The sequence below is a fragment of the Larus michahellis genome, chromosome 2 (genome assembly GCF_964199755.1).
Source record: "Larus michahellis chromosome 2, bLarMic1.1, whole genome shotgun sequence".
In the NCBI taxonomy this organism is placed as follows: domain Eukaryota; kingdom Metazoa; phylum Chordata; class Aves; order Charadriiformes; family Laridae; genus Larus; species Larus michahellis.
In genome coordinates this window covers 109,036,622-109,054,525 of record NC_133897.1, presented here as the reverse complement: position 1 = coordinate 109,054,525, position 17,904 = coordinate 109,036,622, and the positions used below count along the sequence as shown (strand labels likewise).

Here is a 17,904-nt window from a genome sequence, read left to right as displayed (position 1 = left end):
AACTTAATGCTCCATGGCATGTCTACACTCTAATTTCAACATGACACGGCAAGTTCACTGCCCAAGGACCAAGAGGCACAGGCCAGCCTATATCTATGATCATGAGCTCACTGTCCCCAAAACGGAGTGGCCTTGTCCTACCTTCAAACGAGGCAGTACAAGCCTGAGCAGAGGAAATACCCCACAGGCTTTTGTGTCTGCCCACTTCCATACCTCATGTGTTCTTCCTCGCCTTATGATACATCATCACAGCGATGCAATGATGACCTTTTGAAGTGTTTAAAGAGAGTCTTTTTCCTTGTGTCTTCAGACGGTCATTAAAACTATCCACAGCAGCACATGTCCTGCATGTCAAAGCTGAGGGAAGGAGTGAAAAGAACTGCCAGTGCTATGGAAACTTTTCACTTTTTCTTACCAACATGGTGCATCATATCCTGAATAAAACGCCAAGCTTTTAAGAAGACTGGTATGATAGGGTAGAGTATCATTTGAATGCGAGTGTTACAATCTTCCCTATTTTATTATGCACTTACAACTCTTTCCCAGCCTCCATTGCACGTTAACATGAGGAATAGTTTTAATTTAAGATCATCATGCCTTTAGCCCTCATTGCAAACTTCATTCCCGTATGAGCCCTGCTGCACGTTTCTAGCCCAGATCACACCTTTTGCATGCTGTATGAAAAATTCCTCCCACCTCATAACCATTATTTACAACAGCAAAAGAAGGCTTGCAACTTCTTTCTTGGGGTTGCTTAAGCCATAGATAATCATTCTCCATTAGCTAACACACAATGCCTGCGTTCGATTAATTTTCCATACATGAGTTGAGACTTCGGGAAGCTAAGTGAGCAACTCAAGGTTTTATTTCTAGCATGTCTCTGCATTTACATTTCTTACAACTGAAGTTGACCCAGAGTTACGACCCACTGAAAGAACCCTGAGCTTCTGCATTACGCTTGAATTTCAGGTGCTCTCCCTGAACAAAAACTCAACGCAGATTCACATGAATGCATTGATAGCTTTCTTGTTGAAGACACGCCACTTAAATTATAACAATACATGAAGCAAAGTGTAAAAATATAAATATACTATGTTCAGGTCAAGATGCGTATCTCCATTTCAATCCTGTTCTAAAAAATAAAGTATTACTTACACTCACTCTGCTAGAAATCCTTCTATTTTAAATCATGACAGTGTGATTCAAGAAGCTCCCAGCTACTTAAAGCTCCATTCCAAAGAGTATTTTTCATATTGTGCCACATCGGTCTGTCAGAGGCACTCAACACAGAACAATGCTTCTGTTTATCTTTTAGAAAATACTTCCTCTTCTCCTTCAACCCACTTTGAAAGCCTTTTTATCCTTCCTACTTCAGAGTAGGATCAGGCAAATCTTAAACAGCACAATACATTGCATCATCTCTTGCAACCCTTGGCATTTGGGATGTGACTGAAGGATTTTGGGATTTCATAAGTGAGCCACAAAGAATGAAAAAATGCATTTCTTCTGCATTTCTTTTTTTAAAAGTGTGTATTTTTAAAAGATGGAGAAGAAAAGGGGAAAGATATGCACCATAGTATCGCCATGTCAAGGTTTAACTCTATTCTCAAGTGTTTTTTATTTGCATAAAGCATAATTTCGCATGAAGGCACAGCATAATTTATAATTATTTTCTCCACCGAGGCTCGGGCAAAGCTATTAAATGTTAAATCTGCTGAAGGCAATTAATCTCTTTCTCCAGCTCAGCAGCAACTAATGCATTGTCAAGGACTTGTCTGCACCCACAAGTATTTCTCCCATCTTCTGCATACTAGGAAATGCCCTCAAATTTAATTTTCATGGTGACGGAAAAGAAGGAAGCCTTAGCTTTCTTCCACTTTGTAAAAGTAAAGATGCCTGCCCCTACTTGAGATGCAGTCTGTCTATCATAGGACCGCATTTTTCTATAATTCCTTGTTTCTAACAAATGTTCTCTTTAGGGATGGGAAAGTTATTCTGATATTTGAAGATTTAAATGTTTGTTGACCAAAAGAATCCCCAAAAATGTCCTAGAAAAAATACTCTGATATTTTGATAGCTTTTAAGTGGTATCCTTTTTTTTTTTTTTTGGTGGAGTCTGCTTTTAGAAGATGTTATCTAATAAATTTTAACATAGACCTGAGTACAACAGCTAATTAGAAGCAGCTCAACTGGCTTGATGTACAAAGGTAAGATCAAAAAAGACATATTTTATAAAAGCAAAGAATGACAAATTTACATATTTTACAAAAGCAAACGTAACTAGCCAGTGGCCAGCCAAAACACCAGTCTGCATGTCAATTTTTAATGTACAGTGTACTGTCTGGATATTCAGATAAATTCTTTTACAGAACCATACTAAGAAGAAAAGTAAAGATTAACTAAAAAGTTACACTCAGTTCTAAGTCACAATGACTCGATAAAAGAAAAAAAAAAATACTTTAGGAGGAGATAAAAAACTTAGGTACTAAAGTCCCGAAGTCTTTTTGTTTACTTTAAATATTGAATTACTTAAAGTTTTCACAGTCTGCGAACAATACGTTGTCAGCTTCGGATTAAAAGTCAATATTTGCTATTCAGGTAAAAAGAATGAAATTGCAGTAACTGTTGCAATTGTTGTGTTTTTTTTTAAAAAACAACAATAAGACTTCTTTAAGATTAAAATACAAATCCTACATTTTCAATTAGATCTTGAATTCCTGAAAGCATTAACTTGCCATCTTTGCAAGAATTTAAACATACTCTCTCATTCCTTTAAAGTAGCAGTGTAGCTACCTAAGACAGAAGAGTGTTGTTTTTTAGTTTTTGTTCCAAACAAGTTATGAACATTAAAGCATGTTATTTGGAGTGACTTGGAGTGTATGTTTCTGCTGAGGAACAGCAAAAACATTTATAAATAAACTTGACTGGGTAGTAACGCTACTCACTCTATATCATGCAAACTTATCCAGCCAAAGGCCAGCTGTTGAGTAGAGATACAAGATTTCTTTTGGAAGGACTTAAGACTCCCAGTAGCTATGCTTATGTGTTCAGTGGAGCTCATCCATATCAAAAGATAAGACACAGATACAATACGTGGCCCTGCTCCGTTCCTTTCTCCTGTCTGTGCATTTTCATCCTCTTCATGTGTCAACCTTAACACTTACCAGAGTTTCAATCTCTTAGCTCAACACAGCCTAAAACCACCTACCATTTTGGTCAGGACAGTCATTAATCCAGCTGAAGACCACACCAAGAAAGCAACAGGGGCTGCTGAGTACTAAAAGGGATGCAATGAAAGTGAAGTGACAAGCACATGCTACAGAAGTAAAACCATTTTCAGGACAAAGAAGCTGTCAAGCTGTGCACTCATTCAGTGACGTTTTCTCTCTTCTCTAATCTAAATTTACAGGGAAACTCAGCCACAAAGCAATACTATTCCTCTCATGAGTAATCGTCTTAAAGGTTTCCTTGCTCCTCTTCAAAGGACCTTCTAGATCTCTTATGTTTTATCATTAAAAGCCACAACACTCCATTCAAAAATGCTCTATCTACAATACTGTTTATCCTTGCTAAACAACTCCAAACGTTTCTATACTCCTTGGTGTAGAAGCAGAAGGAAATTTGCAGCAACAGAAGAGTTCACATCAGCTGCTAAGTGGTGCTCTATGTCAGTACATTGGTATATAGGATAGTAGCAGTAATCCTTTAAAACGGTTAAAATTGCAGAGACCAGACAAGAGAATTGTTTTGGGAATGCCTACACTGCCGAGGCAGACTGTGAATACCTTGCGAGTTAAGAGTTCAACAAAGCATTCAACACAATATTGTCAAAATTGTCTTTGTCAGTCACAGCAATACAACATGCAACAGCTTTGTATGATTCAATCTGTTCGCAATGCGCCCAGTGATGAGAACAAAGCAGCAGAAAGCTGCTTTGCTCCCTGGGAAGATTTGAGAGCCAGAGCCACTCTGTCACAGTAGAATACAACCTGAAACATCTGTAGTTTCACGAGATTTTAACAACTTAAGGGAAGTACATTCTATTTTTTCACTGTTTTCACTGACTTGAGCTTTTGCCTGTCACCAGAACATCTTTCCAAGTACAACTGCTTCTTCAAACACACTGACAAAAGAGGAACAGGGAAAATTAATTTCGAGCCAGACAAGAGAAAGCTAAACCTTTTACTTAAACACTTCATGAAAATTAAGCACTTCCGTGCGCTCTTCAACACATCAGATCTACCAGAGTGTAATCATTCCGTCCTTTAAGCAGCGAGCACCACAGTGTGGCCAGTACCTGTCAAACCAGGCTGGGTAAATAATGAAGCAGTAAGAGATTGCACACGTCCAAGTGTCAAGGCTACTCAAGTTCTTCCAGAAGGAGACGTATACTGGAACAGTCTGACTCACGTTCCCTTTGCTAGTGAAGCTCTTGTAAGAATTTGAGAGTATGCTAATGGAATAAACTGGTATTTTAAAGTTTCCTTTTCAGAAATGCATTCGTTTTATACCGCTAGGACGCTCACTAAATAAAAGACAAGTAAATATTAACTCCTACAACTAGAGAACGTTTTCAAATTGACAAGAATGTATCAGACAGGATGAACTAATTTTTCTTTTTAAAAGCTACCAGTTGCATTTCCCTACTGCGTTACTCAGGGCCTACAGTCCGCTTACGAGTGTCCCAGGAAACACTGCCTCTTTCGCTATGTGTAATAGCTAAACCTAACACAGTGTAAATTAAGCAAAGGAAACAAGCTCTTTTAAATGTTTTTATTACAGAAAAAAAAACCCCGAAAGACTTACACTTGACTTAAAAAAGCAGCATTATTTCATGAATTCAAAGTTATTACAGTGAAGTTGCTTTAAGAAACCCTTAGAGACCAAAGAAAAAAAAAAAATGAAATGCCAGATCTCCCCTCAGACAGCCTTCCAGATTACTTGCGTGACCACAGCAAAACCCTTAATTCCACATCACTGCTGGCACCCAGTATATGACTTGTACACTTTTCTTCTCCCTGTGTCTCGCTGAATGTAACTGGGAGAAAGACTTGGTGAAAATGGCAGTACATTTCAAGTTTAATTTTCAACAGTTCAGTACGCATCTGATGGATATTACAGTTCAGAAGTGACTGACACGCATGCTTTCCTCCTAACTCTAGCAGTTAAATGTTACAGTTTTAACAGATCCTAGCGTGACCTGTTTCTCACACAGCATTTATCATATTCAGGTCCATATCTCAGATTTCTCAGCAAGCTGTTTGGCTGCTACTGATTATAAACACAAAAATAACCACAAAAATGAAGGCTCATAGTTGAAACGGTTCTTAGCAGTGCAGCAGGATTCAGAAATATATTTTTTTTTTTTATTACACACCATAGAAGGAACAGCAGCCTTCCACTGATCACTTCAGGTTTTTTAAGTCAAAAGCTGCAGGTTTCCAGCCTGAGCCAAAATTAACTATGTAATCGATCTGTATTTGAAATCTTAAGAAAAGAGACAAATCAAGAAATCATATTACTGCCTTAAGAGTCCTACACTTTGACTAACAGCACTGAGTTGTGCTAAAGTCCAAAGAAATCTACAGGCTTGTCATTAAGTGATTTTTTATTTTGTTTTTTAAACAACTCAAGATTCTACACCATGTTAAAAAAAATGTCTAAACACATTTTTAAGCATCTCACTCTTCAAATATGTACTAAAACTACACCTAAAAGATTCTGCCAAAAAAAATGAAATCAAAAAGCAAGAAAACTCAAGTCACTATGTACAACTAGCTATGACAAAAAAAATGATAAAAAGGCAATTCATAAAAGGAAAGAGGAGAAAAGAAAAAAAGGGAAAAAAATTGTATCAGACACTTGCTACTCAGCATCCTACAAACTCATTTTTTTCCTCTCCTCCCAAAAGGAAAAAGGTTGGACTCAAAATCAGGCATGGAGTTTTTCTGAAAAAAAAAAAATTAAAAAAAAATCCTAATCTCCTTAGATATCGTTTATACTGCATGATAACAGAAATCTTTGAAGTCAGGCATCTACTTACTGTACTCTGCACTGCAACATGAAGCCAGCTGTTACCAAACTAATTAAACAGAAGAAACAAGTTTCTTTCCTACGAGGAAAAAGGATGCAATGCATTTTCCCTGGTTATGATTCATATCATTATCAGGTTTATTCAAACACAAAACTTGTCTACTTAGGCTTAGCCATGTTTTTTATTTAAAATTCCTAAATTTAGTGCTACAGCATAGTAATTTCTTATGTGATCAAGCTGCCTTGTAAGGAGGACATTATAATCTGTACTGAAAAAAAATAAAAAAAAAAAAGGAAAAACCCAGCATGAATACGAAGAGGAAGAGCAATGTAAGTTTTGTTTCTGTGATATTCTCCATTACATCAATGCCAAAGGCTGCTTTATAGCTTATCCTTGGAGATTTTAACCCTGGACACAAATAAGTCCTTTTCACAGTCTCAGGGTTGTATTAAAAGTGACTTTTATGAATAAATAGGTAACAAAAATGCATTATACTGACCAATCTCTACGAACGTTAGTATTATGCTCCATTAACTCCCTCATTCAGAGCAGGTAACAGTCTCAAACAAAATTATCAACACCAACTAGCTCAAAGATATATAACAATCTGAAGTAAACACTGTAAAACAAATGTACACCATTGAAAAAGCTTGTCATTAGAGAATTATGCAAAATAGTCAGAGGGTATTTATATCTACATCTTCCTTTATCAAGTTGTACTGTGGATTCAGAATCATTTGCACTATAAGTTTGTGTAAGCACTCATACAAAACAATTTAACAGGCAATCATGTTCTAAAAGGTTTATAACATAGTTTTTCAATAATTTTAGCTGCTAAAGCACTACTGAAGACTTAATTTAGCGTACATCTCCCATATCCTGTATCAAGTAAACATTCCTGACTGCCAATAATTATATTATTACATGGTAAAACAGTCCTCTAATTCCTAACAATTTACATTTAACTTGAGAAAATAGAAAAATTTGGGTTTGTTTTTTTTCCAAAATAATGAAAAAAAAGTTTTAATTTCATATGAATGAATAGTTCATAGTAGTAGTTCATCACATACATTAAGGTCAAGTAACATCTTTATTTCACTGTTCTGGAAATGACCAAGTCAAAAATCTTCAAAAAAAAAAATAAAAGGTGTAGAATTGTACCCGCAAATTCCTTCAGTTTAAATTGCTCTTTGTTAATCTATTAAAGACAATTAAGAGAACATCCTTTTTTTTTTTTCCTGATAATTTCTGAGAAAATTTGAATACATGCAAGTCAAAACTACCATAATGGTGACAAAAAGGTCCTCTTTCATGAAGATCATCAATAAATGACTACCTTCAATAAATAAGTCTATTTGGAAATTCTAGAGAATTCTTTTGCTAAACAAGTTAGTCTTTTTTCTTTTCCATTACGTCTTTCTGTTTAATCTCTCCATCCGAAAGTTCTGTGTATTTTCCGTTCTTTTCCTCCTCTTGTTCTTCCTCACTGCCTTCGTCTGTGAGCTCCCGATCATCATTTTCTTTTTTAGCTGCCTCATGCTCATCTACCCCTCCATCTGTATCAGCTGTGCAGATTCCATAACACATAATGCTGATGACCCCCAGAGGCAACCCAAAGAGAAAGCATCCCAGAAGTGGCGAACTCTTGAACACAGACTGTTGAAACACAAATTTGAAGTAAAAAACGCTTTCAGTGAATATACAAAATTACTGCATTACTTCTCTTATTACTCTGTGTATTCTCTTATTACTGCGTATTCAGTAACATCCAAAATGACAGAGATAGGGTTTTTTGGTTTGTTGTTGGGGTGGGTTTTTTTGTTTGTTTGTGGGGTTTTATTTGATTTTTTTGTTTAGTTGTTTTTTTTGTTTTGTGTTTTGCTTTGGTGTTTGTTCCCCACCCCGAAAGGAGGGCTAATCCTCATTTTAACCATTACTACTATAAGTTCATAAAAACGTCTTAGAACTTCAAATACTACAATGCTGCATTGGGACGGTTAACGTTGACATGCCAATTGTGTATCCTATTCATTGTCTGAAGCTTGAGAAACAACTGTTCTCATAGTGTTAAAATAACACTTTGAGGCAACCCATTTCATCTCTTATTTGTGTCTCATTCTCAAAAGTTAGGTAGAGCAATAAAGAATCTGTTATTAAACACCTTCCTATTGAAAAATAGTTTAATGGCACAGGAGGGAAGACTTTTGGTTTTAGAAACCGATGGCTAAATATTGCACATTCACAGAAGTTTGGAAGCCACTCATACAGAAACATATGGGTTTCAATTTAAATTCACAGCACAGGTTTTTTTACTTGTGTAGGACAAATGAAGAAACAGATTTGTGTAAATCTTCCCAACAAAATTTTGTTAAGCATAACTAACCTATCAGAAAGAGAATAAAAAAAATTGCTTCAAAACTTCACCAAGTGTAGTATTTAATCCCCTTATGCCCTAATTAATTAGACTGAAATCATAACATTTCTCACAAGGTGAAATTGCTATCAATTTCAGTGAAAGGATGTCAAAAGGGGCAAGGAAAAGATTTTGAATTCTCCTTGTTCTATCCCTTAAAATTCATGTCAGACTAATACAGAAAAGGAGTGAAAAATGAAGAAACTAACGCATGTTGAATATTTAGCAGACTGGAAAATATTATTAAAACTTTAATCAAGCAGTTCACTCGGCTTAAACCTAATGTATATATACCTATGATATATACATAATATATATAATATAAACAAACTTATTTAAAAATATTTCTAAACATTCTGAAAAGATTTGCATCTTGATTGACGACAGTACCATCTAATTTAACAAAAAATAAAACTTACCCCTACAGTAGACTTGGCATCATAGATTATTCTCTTGATTCGTTGCAGAAGTCCATCACCACCTTGTGCCTGAAATTTCAAATGGAACCATGTCAAAACTGCTGACACTTTTCAGTTATGATTCCAAAAGTTCATTCTTCAGACCTTGCAATCTTAAGTCCCTTTAGAAGGAAATGAAAAGTAATTATTCTTGCATCTCATGATGCCCAGACACTCCAACTTCTCAAGCACGGATAAACATTTCAATAGTCTGATGAAAAATCCTCTCACAATTGTTTTAAACAATCAGTGCAAACTTTAACAGTGCAGCTGATAGATACCTATTTATGGATTTTGACAGAGGCAATTAGAAAAATCTAAGAACCAAGTAACAAGAAGATATAAAGACGTAATAAGGAAAACTTATGTAAAGCAATAACACACTATGCCTACATTGCCACCTAATTTAGCAGTCTTCAGAATAACTAAATGAATCCAAAGATAATTTGTCTAATAGGACCGGTTTTCACCTGCCCTGAGTTGCCAGAGAAACAAATGGGAAGAAAAATCTACATTTTGGAAAGTTAACTGATCAGCACTTGACCCTGACCAATCCCCCTCAAATTACAGAAAAGCCTACAAAGATGAAACAGGCTCACAGAAGGCTACCTATAGGACCTTACAGAAAATAACAAGAAAGTCAAGGTGAATAATCCAACATTTCCCAAGGAAGGGGGGGGGGGGGGGGGGAAAATGTCCTACTTCTCAGAAATTTCACTGTGGTTCAGAAAGTCTGCATCCTATTGCTCGTTTATCGGTATACTTTAAAGACTGTCATTCCTCAACAGCTCCACATCTTCTTGGCCCTGAACGCACCCAGAGTAGTGCCATTTTATGTTTACAGACACTATTTAGCTTAAATGAAGTCACATTCTGTATTGTCTGTCTTGTATTAGCACTCTCACATATATAGAGAGATACGAATTTAGACAGGCCTTTAATCTTTCTAACTGAAATACTGCAAAAAAAAGGTCGAAAGACCTAAGTGACACCATGGCAAAAAACAGAAGGCATCACAAACATATTTCCTCAAAGTTAAAAAACAGACAGAAACCAATTTAATTTGTGGTTTCAATCAGAAAGATATATTTAAATAGAGTCAAACAGATGTTTTTAAAACAATTAATACAACTAACAAAGCATTAAAAAAAGTGAGAACTGAGGAACAAAGAACCACCAAATAAATTGCAGGAATATCCCTCACCTTGCAACTGGAAGCATGACCAGCAAAGTCGTGAAGAGCAAGCAAATCCACCTATATTATGTTGCTACATCAATTTGTCAGATCAAATAAACCAAAGTACCCCATGTGACTGAAACGATTTACTTGTCGTAACCACACGATGACCTAAAACTGCTGGCATAACATAAAGTAGGATTCAGCTACCACAGTAAACATTCAATATACTGTGAATTGGGGCTTAAACCAAATCAGGCTTCTCCCAGGAGGCAGCCAAATGATTTGTTAGCCCTGCCCCTCCTTGTTGCAAAGTCTTCATGCCCCACAAATGCAAATGAAAGCTCTGATCCATGATCTCTTTCCTCATCCAAGCAACACAGCCTTCTGTCCAACTTACAGTACACTGAGGGAATAAGCAAACCTGAGTTTCTTTTGCCAACACTAAAAAATTGTCCAACCTATCAATTCCAGATGGATTTATTAACTTTGTTGTCTTAACAAAAGACAGCTAATTTTTAGTTTTAGAGCAGAGACAGAGGGGTAAGCTTGTGTCTGTACTCCACTAATTTTTTAATCGGAACCTATCATTCATCAAGCTATTTAATTTATTAATTTACTGTCCAAAAGAAAGGGTAGAGTTGAATTGTGCACTATAAAGAAGAGAAATTTTAAACAAATGCATTTAAAGCAAACCAGGAGATGAATAAAAAGCTCTCCATTTACCAGTGACAGCTGTAAAAGGAATATCAAGAGAAGTCGGCTAACATTACGCTACGAACAAAAACCCACTTGCTTTCTACAAAAGGTTCTGCAGTCACAACAGTGAGCAATGGCACATCTCAAGAATTCAGAATCACATATTCACTGACGGCACCCAAGACAAGAAGACAAAACACATGGCATAACAATCAGAGTAACCAATTTTTTTTCCCTACTTTAGCATCAAGGAAATAAATACCAACCAACATATTCCAAATCACAATGAAGACTTACTTCAGCTGTACCATCCAAGATATTGTTAATAAACTGAACCATGTCTTCTGTATTCTCAATGTGCCTATCTGGTAGAAAATACTGCTGATTGGAGGTATTCAATACAACAATAGTAGGGATTGTCAAGTCACTGGAAACATAAAACAGATAGTTTAGACACTACTAGATAGTTTAGAACTACCATGTAAAACACTGCAATTCAAATAATTCCCACACCATTTTAAAGGGTATCCATTAATTTTCCACTTCGTGTGTGTTCCATATAGCAAATCCTTAAAGCAAGAGGGGAGGAAAGACTCACCTGAATGGTACAAGCATGTTTCTCATGAATATTTTTCCTTCACATTTGTGCCAGTGATGCTATTGAAGCTTACAGCATTTTACATAACCATAGTGAGTGCAAATCAGGTACCTTATGACTTAATAATTAGCAAGAGATCGCAGACAGTAGTCTTGTATTTGAAATGTACTATTAGCACAACATTTTAAGTGTTTTAGTGCACAAAGGCAAAAGTATAATCCAAAAATTCAACCTCATACAGCCATGGTCCAACTGATTAGCTCTATCAATCAACCTCTACCTGTCAAGCCAAAAGAATAAGCCATGGCAACCAAAGTTTTACTATATTGCTTTTACATATGGCAGATAAGCTACAGTGTTTTTAAACAATTATTACTCAGCAGTTGACCTTCACATGCATAAGCATTGTTTAGTATCACAGAATCAGAAAGGAAAAAAAAACGATTAGAAATTATCTCTGTAGATAAACCAGTATAATCTACTGTTCAAAGTAGCACTAAATCCAAAATTAGATCAGGTTTAGGAAAATTTAACACTGCGTAAGTACACTGTTCAGCAAGCAAGATTTAAAATACATTAAATAAGGTGAAAAAACTCCTGTACTCTTTACTATTTTTATACAGTTCCGTCAATAATGAATTTCAATACTATGTGGCTTGCCCTCACAGCAGAAGCAGTGCAGATCTTGTCTTTCTACATTTTCACTCTTGTCTAATAGTGCCACACCCATGAATATTTGTAATCCATGCAATATTGATGATTATTCTGGGCAGAGGGGTTGGAACTAGATCGTCTTTAAGGTCCCTTCCAACCTGAACCATTCTATGATTCTGTGATTTCAGCCTTAACTGTGGCTATCAATCCATAATCAATTATTTCACAAAAATATTGTTTAGCATTTATTCAATGTTACCACTTTTCTTGTAAGTCATATAAATTATTCTAAACTTTCACATGCCTTAGGCATTTTGTTTGTTTTTTAACTTAAATTCAATTCCAAAGCTAGAAGTTGACAAGTTTAATACTTATAAACGAAAGTTTTCTAAACTCCTAGAAAACTGGATATTTTAAGACTTAAGGTGCACACCATTTTACCAGTAATCAAGTTGAAAGCATGGTGGCACCTCAGAAAATGTAAGGCCAACTAGAGGGGTAACAAAATAATTTCATCCTTTCAAAAGAACTTTAAAAAAGACAACAACAACCAAACAACAAAACCTTGTCAACAGAGACAGCCTGCAACATAAGAGTCTCGACATACAAATCTTCCCTTAACGTTTTTCCTCTCTATTTATTAGGAAGAAACAAGAAATATAAGTAGGAGACAATCAAACCAAGTCAGGTGTTTTTGCAAGTGCCTGGTACAAGTTATCAGCCTCTGCCAAAATATCTCATCCCAGCCAAAACAGAACAAGTTTTAATATTTGGATGCAGAAAAGATCCACCCCTCACCCCCACCCCTAAAGAAAAAAGTGCTTCTATTGTAATTAACAGTCTGGTAACTGAGGTTCTTGGAGTTGGGTTGTAGAGCAGCTGAAAGATAAACTCCATATACAAATGTTATATGCTATACAGAGATTCATAAAAACACATTTAATATGTTTCTTCCAGGAGCTGAGGAATTAATACTCTAAATACATCTATAGTTGACATTTCAATATTGCTATATACCTTAGCTTACACAAAGCTGTAGTTTTGCTTTCAGTAAAAAAAAAAATAATATTATGTTTTCTTCGTTTGTGCATAGTTTTAACTATATCATTTTAAATCTGACAAAAGCATGTTCATCCACTGCTGAAGAGACAAATAAATTATAACGCTTACTAATGAAGTTACAGCCAAGTTCATAAGTGTACTTCTGTCAGGGACTATTGCTACTACTACCCCCACGAATTATACAATACTTTGTCTTTGTGAAGAAAGAGAATGTGTTCCCATGTCCACAGTAAGAAAGTATTCTGCAATAGATTGCTCCCTATTCCGGAGGCTTTTTCTGTTTTCACTTGCTGCCATCTAGTGGAAAACTGAAGCAGTTGCAATACGGTTTTACTCGAATGACTCAAGTAGCCACAGCAGCTACTTAGATTACTGAACGTATTTTGCTTTCTTTTGCTGCTTTCCACTTATGCTGGAAACGTACACGCTCTGTTTAGAAAATAATTAAAAGCCTGTGAGTACTGAAAAAGCAACTTCCCATATACTACAAATTATAAAATCAGGCATTTTGCAGATTAAGTTAAACAATCCAGTTGAACAAATTTTGCCACTACTACCAGATCACTACCGCTGTAAGTGGCAGTTCTGTCTTCTTTCCCTTCTTTTTCATCATTCCAGGAACCTCATCCCCCCCACTGTTTGTTTGCACATCAGTTCTGGTACTCAGTAGAATATATGGGAAGACATTTAAGGGTTTAGCTGGATCAGCAAAGTAAATCCCCTACTCGCCTAGCCAAAAAAGCAAACACTTTTCTGCCGGATAAACAGGCTAAAACAGCTCAGCAGATAGTCAGACATAAGATCCTGCACAGGAGAGGCAATAATGAAGTGAGGAAGCTCTCACTCTTGGCAGCTATAAAGCACTAGATCAATCATATCACTTAACTTCAATTGCAAGACAGCCGCTTTTAAATTAATTTTATTCAGATGTCAATCTACAGACATTCCATAGAAATACAGACCTTGTGCCTCCAGAGACCCCATGAAGCTCCCAGAACTTTTAGGGGCACAAACACATGCTTTGTTTGTGCTTTAATCCCCAAGAAAGGGGTCTGGAAAACTTACAGAGCTGGCATATTGACCCCTGTTTCTCCCTTCTCTCACTCAAAATGCAAAAGTACTGTAAATGCAAGCAACTTAAATTTCTAATTATGCATTTTTAGACAAGGGTCATAATAAGGGAAAATATCAAGCATCTTGTTAAACTACTTATATATTTCAAAATGTACCACGTATATATCAAGTGCAGACAGCATTTTCCGTGCATTTTATGCTGCTTCTCTGCAGAAGCATATTTCTACGCATCAGTCTTAAAAACGCATTAAGAATGAAATGTCCCTCTCCAGAAATAAAAATATAGATAATGCATCACCATTATTTACATTTCCTGTTACAAACTGACATAACTTTTAACTTATCTAGTGTCCTGTATAATTTCGTAAAGGAAAAAAACAACCCAGTTCTAATAGAATAATTAATTTAACAAAACAGACCTAAAAGATAAGCTTTGCCAATCAGCACTATCAGTAATCCACAATTCTATTATTAAATTATGCAATTTAATTTAATAAACAACTGATACTATGTTACATGCTGATTTATTTTTTCTTAACCCATGAAAAGCAAGAATTCTTCAGAAGATTGTTTTCAATTAAATATACTTAGCAACAAATACAAGAGAAGAAAGAATATTCAAATAAGCATTTACTTACTCCATTAGTAAACTATTAATGTAATCATTTCCATCCATATGGCCAAACTGGAAATCCCTGTAAGAGAAGCAGTGAAAAGCAGAATGGATGAAAAAGAAAACAGAGTAATGGGTTTCAACAAAAGTTCTTCCTTATATATTTTTGCTATAACTGTATATGAGAGCACACACTTAGCAATATACTTCAAAAACTGATGATCTACAGGACAGTCAGCATCCCAAAACATTCAGTTTATGGAATGGTCTTATTAAACATCAGTATATGAATATAAAAACAGGTACTATAACATTTTTTATGTAGAAAAAAAAAAAAAAAAGACTGCTGTCTTCAAAAGGTTAATGCAGAAGTTCATTTAAGATACTGTAGCACCATGTATGCCTACCTGTGAAAGTGATCCCGATAATCTCTAGCAACTTCCTGAATAATAGTTTTTAGTCTGGAGGGAAAAAAAAAGTGACATTGATAAACCAGGATATACTCTGTCAAAATACAAACAATAAACATTGAGATTTCCCCAGTAAGCAGCAAATAGTACCTCATTAATGATAACAACTCCCTATTCCATTAACAAAAAACCCCTCGCTCATCTTGCTTGGTTTCTAAGGGTTGAAAGGCTAACTATCACATATTCTCAACACAAGAAAACCACAGACAGACAGACAGGCTGCTTCACTCCATCTATCGCCTTCCGAAGATGCAGCACTCTGGCTCTGAAGAAAATCCAAAAAGACCTGGGAAAATAGCATACTCAGTACTTGAATAATATTTTCTTAGTCTGATTACGTATGCAATGAGAAAGGGACAGGGGAAGGTCTTGTTCCTCACAGTTTCTTCAGCAAATTCCAACCCAAATGAAAATGTCCCTTCTTAACATAAGTTCCACAGACAATATATAAGCACCACTAAATTTATTTTTCATGCAACTGAGCTGAAGAACAGTCATTTGTTTAAACTTACTAAGTTCATCTCGAAGTCATTTGAACTCACGTACTCTTGTCTAAGTTTAAAAAGTGACACAATAGCTTTAAAAAGCTACGCGATCACTGTTTGTTCCTGTGATCTCATTAACAAATGGCAGAAGAGTGATACTGAAATCCCACCATCTCATTGAACGTGCATGTGCTTCAACAGAGCCATAAACTAAGTAAATTCAGTAGGCTGAAGTCATAAATTAGAGATCATCCACAAGTTAAAATCATTAATTTAGCCTAGCATTTCTGGGTATTTAAGAAACTTCCGAAGTTCTCTATGTCATACCAGCACATTTCTCCCATAGCATCACCAACACCCATTTCTGTACCTGGTATGTTCCACTGAAGAGTTTTTATCATCAATGACTGCAATAGCCACAAGTTTTCCTAAAATAAAGAATAAAATACTTGAAACCATTTGAAGAGAAACACACATTCTCAGATGGAAAATACTCCACCCTGGAAGATCAGACACACTCCCGGCACAGGAATCAGTTTTAGGTATAAGCCAACCTTGACACCAAATAGCCTCTTCTAGCTGACCAAACTGTGGTTTTCTTAAAGATAATGAAAATAAATTTAGATGTTGCTTAATGCCAATCCACTATCGTTCTATGAAAAGCCTATCTATAGAAAGAAGTTAAAAGGGGAAAAACCACAGATAAAAATGAATTCCCTACCCAAGCTGCATTATTTGCATATACCTAAATATGAGGCTATGAATAACTTTATCATGCAATGGCATTTACAAGCTGATTTTAAGTGACTGAATCACTATTGTACGGATTCAGTACCAACTATTTTTAACAATATTGAAAGTTTGGAGTATTATCCTTGTGGAAAAAAAAAAAACATGGAAAACTTACTGGCAAATCCCAGAATTCATTACATCAGAAAAAAAAAAACAAAAAAACCAACTTAGCTCACAGACCTCTGTCAGAGGAGCTTAAAGACCAAGCGGAGCTTAAAGACCAAACACCAGAATATACTGATCTTTTCAGGACTCACTTTTTGAAGTTTTTCTGATTAAAAGAAAAAAAAAATAATAATAAAGCCTCCTAAATTGAGCCAGATCAAAATATGTTTAGAAACCTGGCCAAATGTTCTCCACAGCAAGCACTTCCTGTTAGGAAAGCAGATCTGTTAACAGTGTAGTCATCAGCTGGATTAATGAAAGTCTCAAGAGTGCAGAAGAACAGTTTGTTAAGTCTCTCTAGACGCCATGATTCACTCAAAACCCTCCCCACCAAGCCAACCTATTGCTCAATTCCTTCCTATTACCATGCCACAGGAAGAATTCCTCTCAAAAAGAGAGACTCGCTCTTGTTCAAGTAATACTGAAGAGTTTTGAGGGCAGGCAAGAATGATTCATTCCCAAGCTTTCTTGTGAAATAGCAATAGCTTTCCCCCACATCCACGCTTCTTCCATACCTCAATCCTCACTTTTTCCATTTCCTTTCACACCCTAAGACATTACCTAGTACACTAGGAGACAACTACTTTTTAGACCAGAAAGAAGATGCAGATGAATTCCAGGTACTATGTATGTATCCATAAAGCTCTTAAAAATAAATGATGGCTTCTCCATTGTATTAATAAGCTCAAAATTGGGGTGTTTTTTTTGGTAATTTGAGGAATTGTTAGACGAAAACATATCACGAAGAAATATGCTACATTTAAATAATTTGTAACAGCACTTCTGTAAATAACCTTTTAAAATGTAGGTGTAACACTATTAGTTTGACAAACATGTAAGGAGCATGGTCTTTCGTAATTTTTAAAACTCAATGTTGCACTGAATATAAACTTCTTTCTTTGGAAATGGAATGTAGATTATAAGGTATCCCGGCCTGGAAAAATCACAACTTCCAGCATTTCTTCTGCTACTTCAGAGTATGTATATCTTAAAAGCAGCACAAGTCATTTGCCTATTCAAGAAGTCACTTGGCTGCAAAGTTTTCATTTAGCTTGCTAAAAATTTTACTAGAGAAAAGCTAAAGTATTCCAGCACAGGTCCACTTCGGCACATGCTCTCCTCCCTTCCTTACCATATCTACTTTAAAGATACCTGAATCCGTTAGATGTAAGACATATAAAACCATCCATATTTGATACTTCAAAATCTA

General features: G+C 35.8%; 1 protein-coding gene across 2 annotated transcripts in view; it reads right to left on the bottom strand.

Moving 5' to 3' along the window:
- Nucleotides 1-4,759: 4,759 nt before the first annotated feature.
- TMX3 (thioredoxin related transmembrane protein 3) overlaps nucleotides 4,760-17,904 on the bottom strand; it is a 31,369-nt gene continuing 18,224 nt past the window's right edge. Inside the window, exons 11-16 of one of the 2 annotated variants that reach the window (XM_074576555.1) lie at nucleotides 16,108-16,165; nucleotides 15,190-15,243; nucleotides 14,808-14,864; nucleotides 11,079-11,208; nucleotides 8,867-8,935; nucleotides 4,760-7,690 (exon numbers count right to left, since the gene is read on the bottom strand). In XM_074576555.1, coding sequence (XP_074432656.1) covers nucleotides 7,424-7,690; nucleotides 8,867-8,935; nucleotides 11,079-11,208; nucleotides 14,808-14,864; nucleotides 15,190-15,243; nucleotides 16,108-16,165 — 635 coding nt within the window. In that variant the 3' untranslated portion in view covers nucleotides 4,760-7,423. Of the gene's footprint in view, nucleotides 7,691-8,866; nucleotides 9,028-11,078; nucleotides 11,209-14,807; nucleotides 14,865-15,189; nucleotides 15,244-16,107; nucleotides 16,166-17,904 lie in introns of both variants that reach the window. The other variant, XR_012585701.1, reaches the window with a different exon arrangement.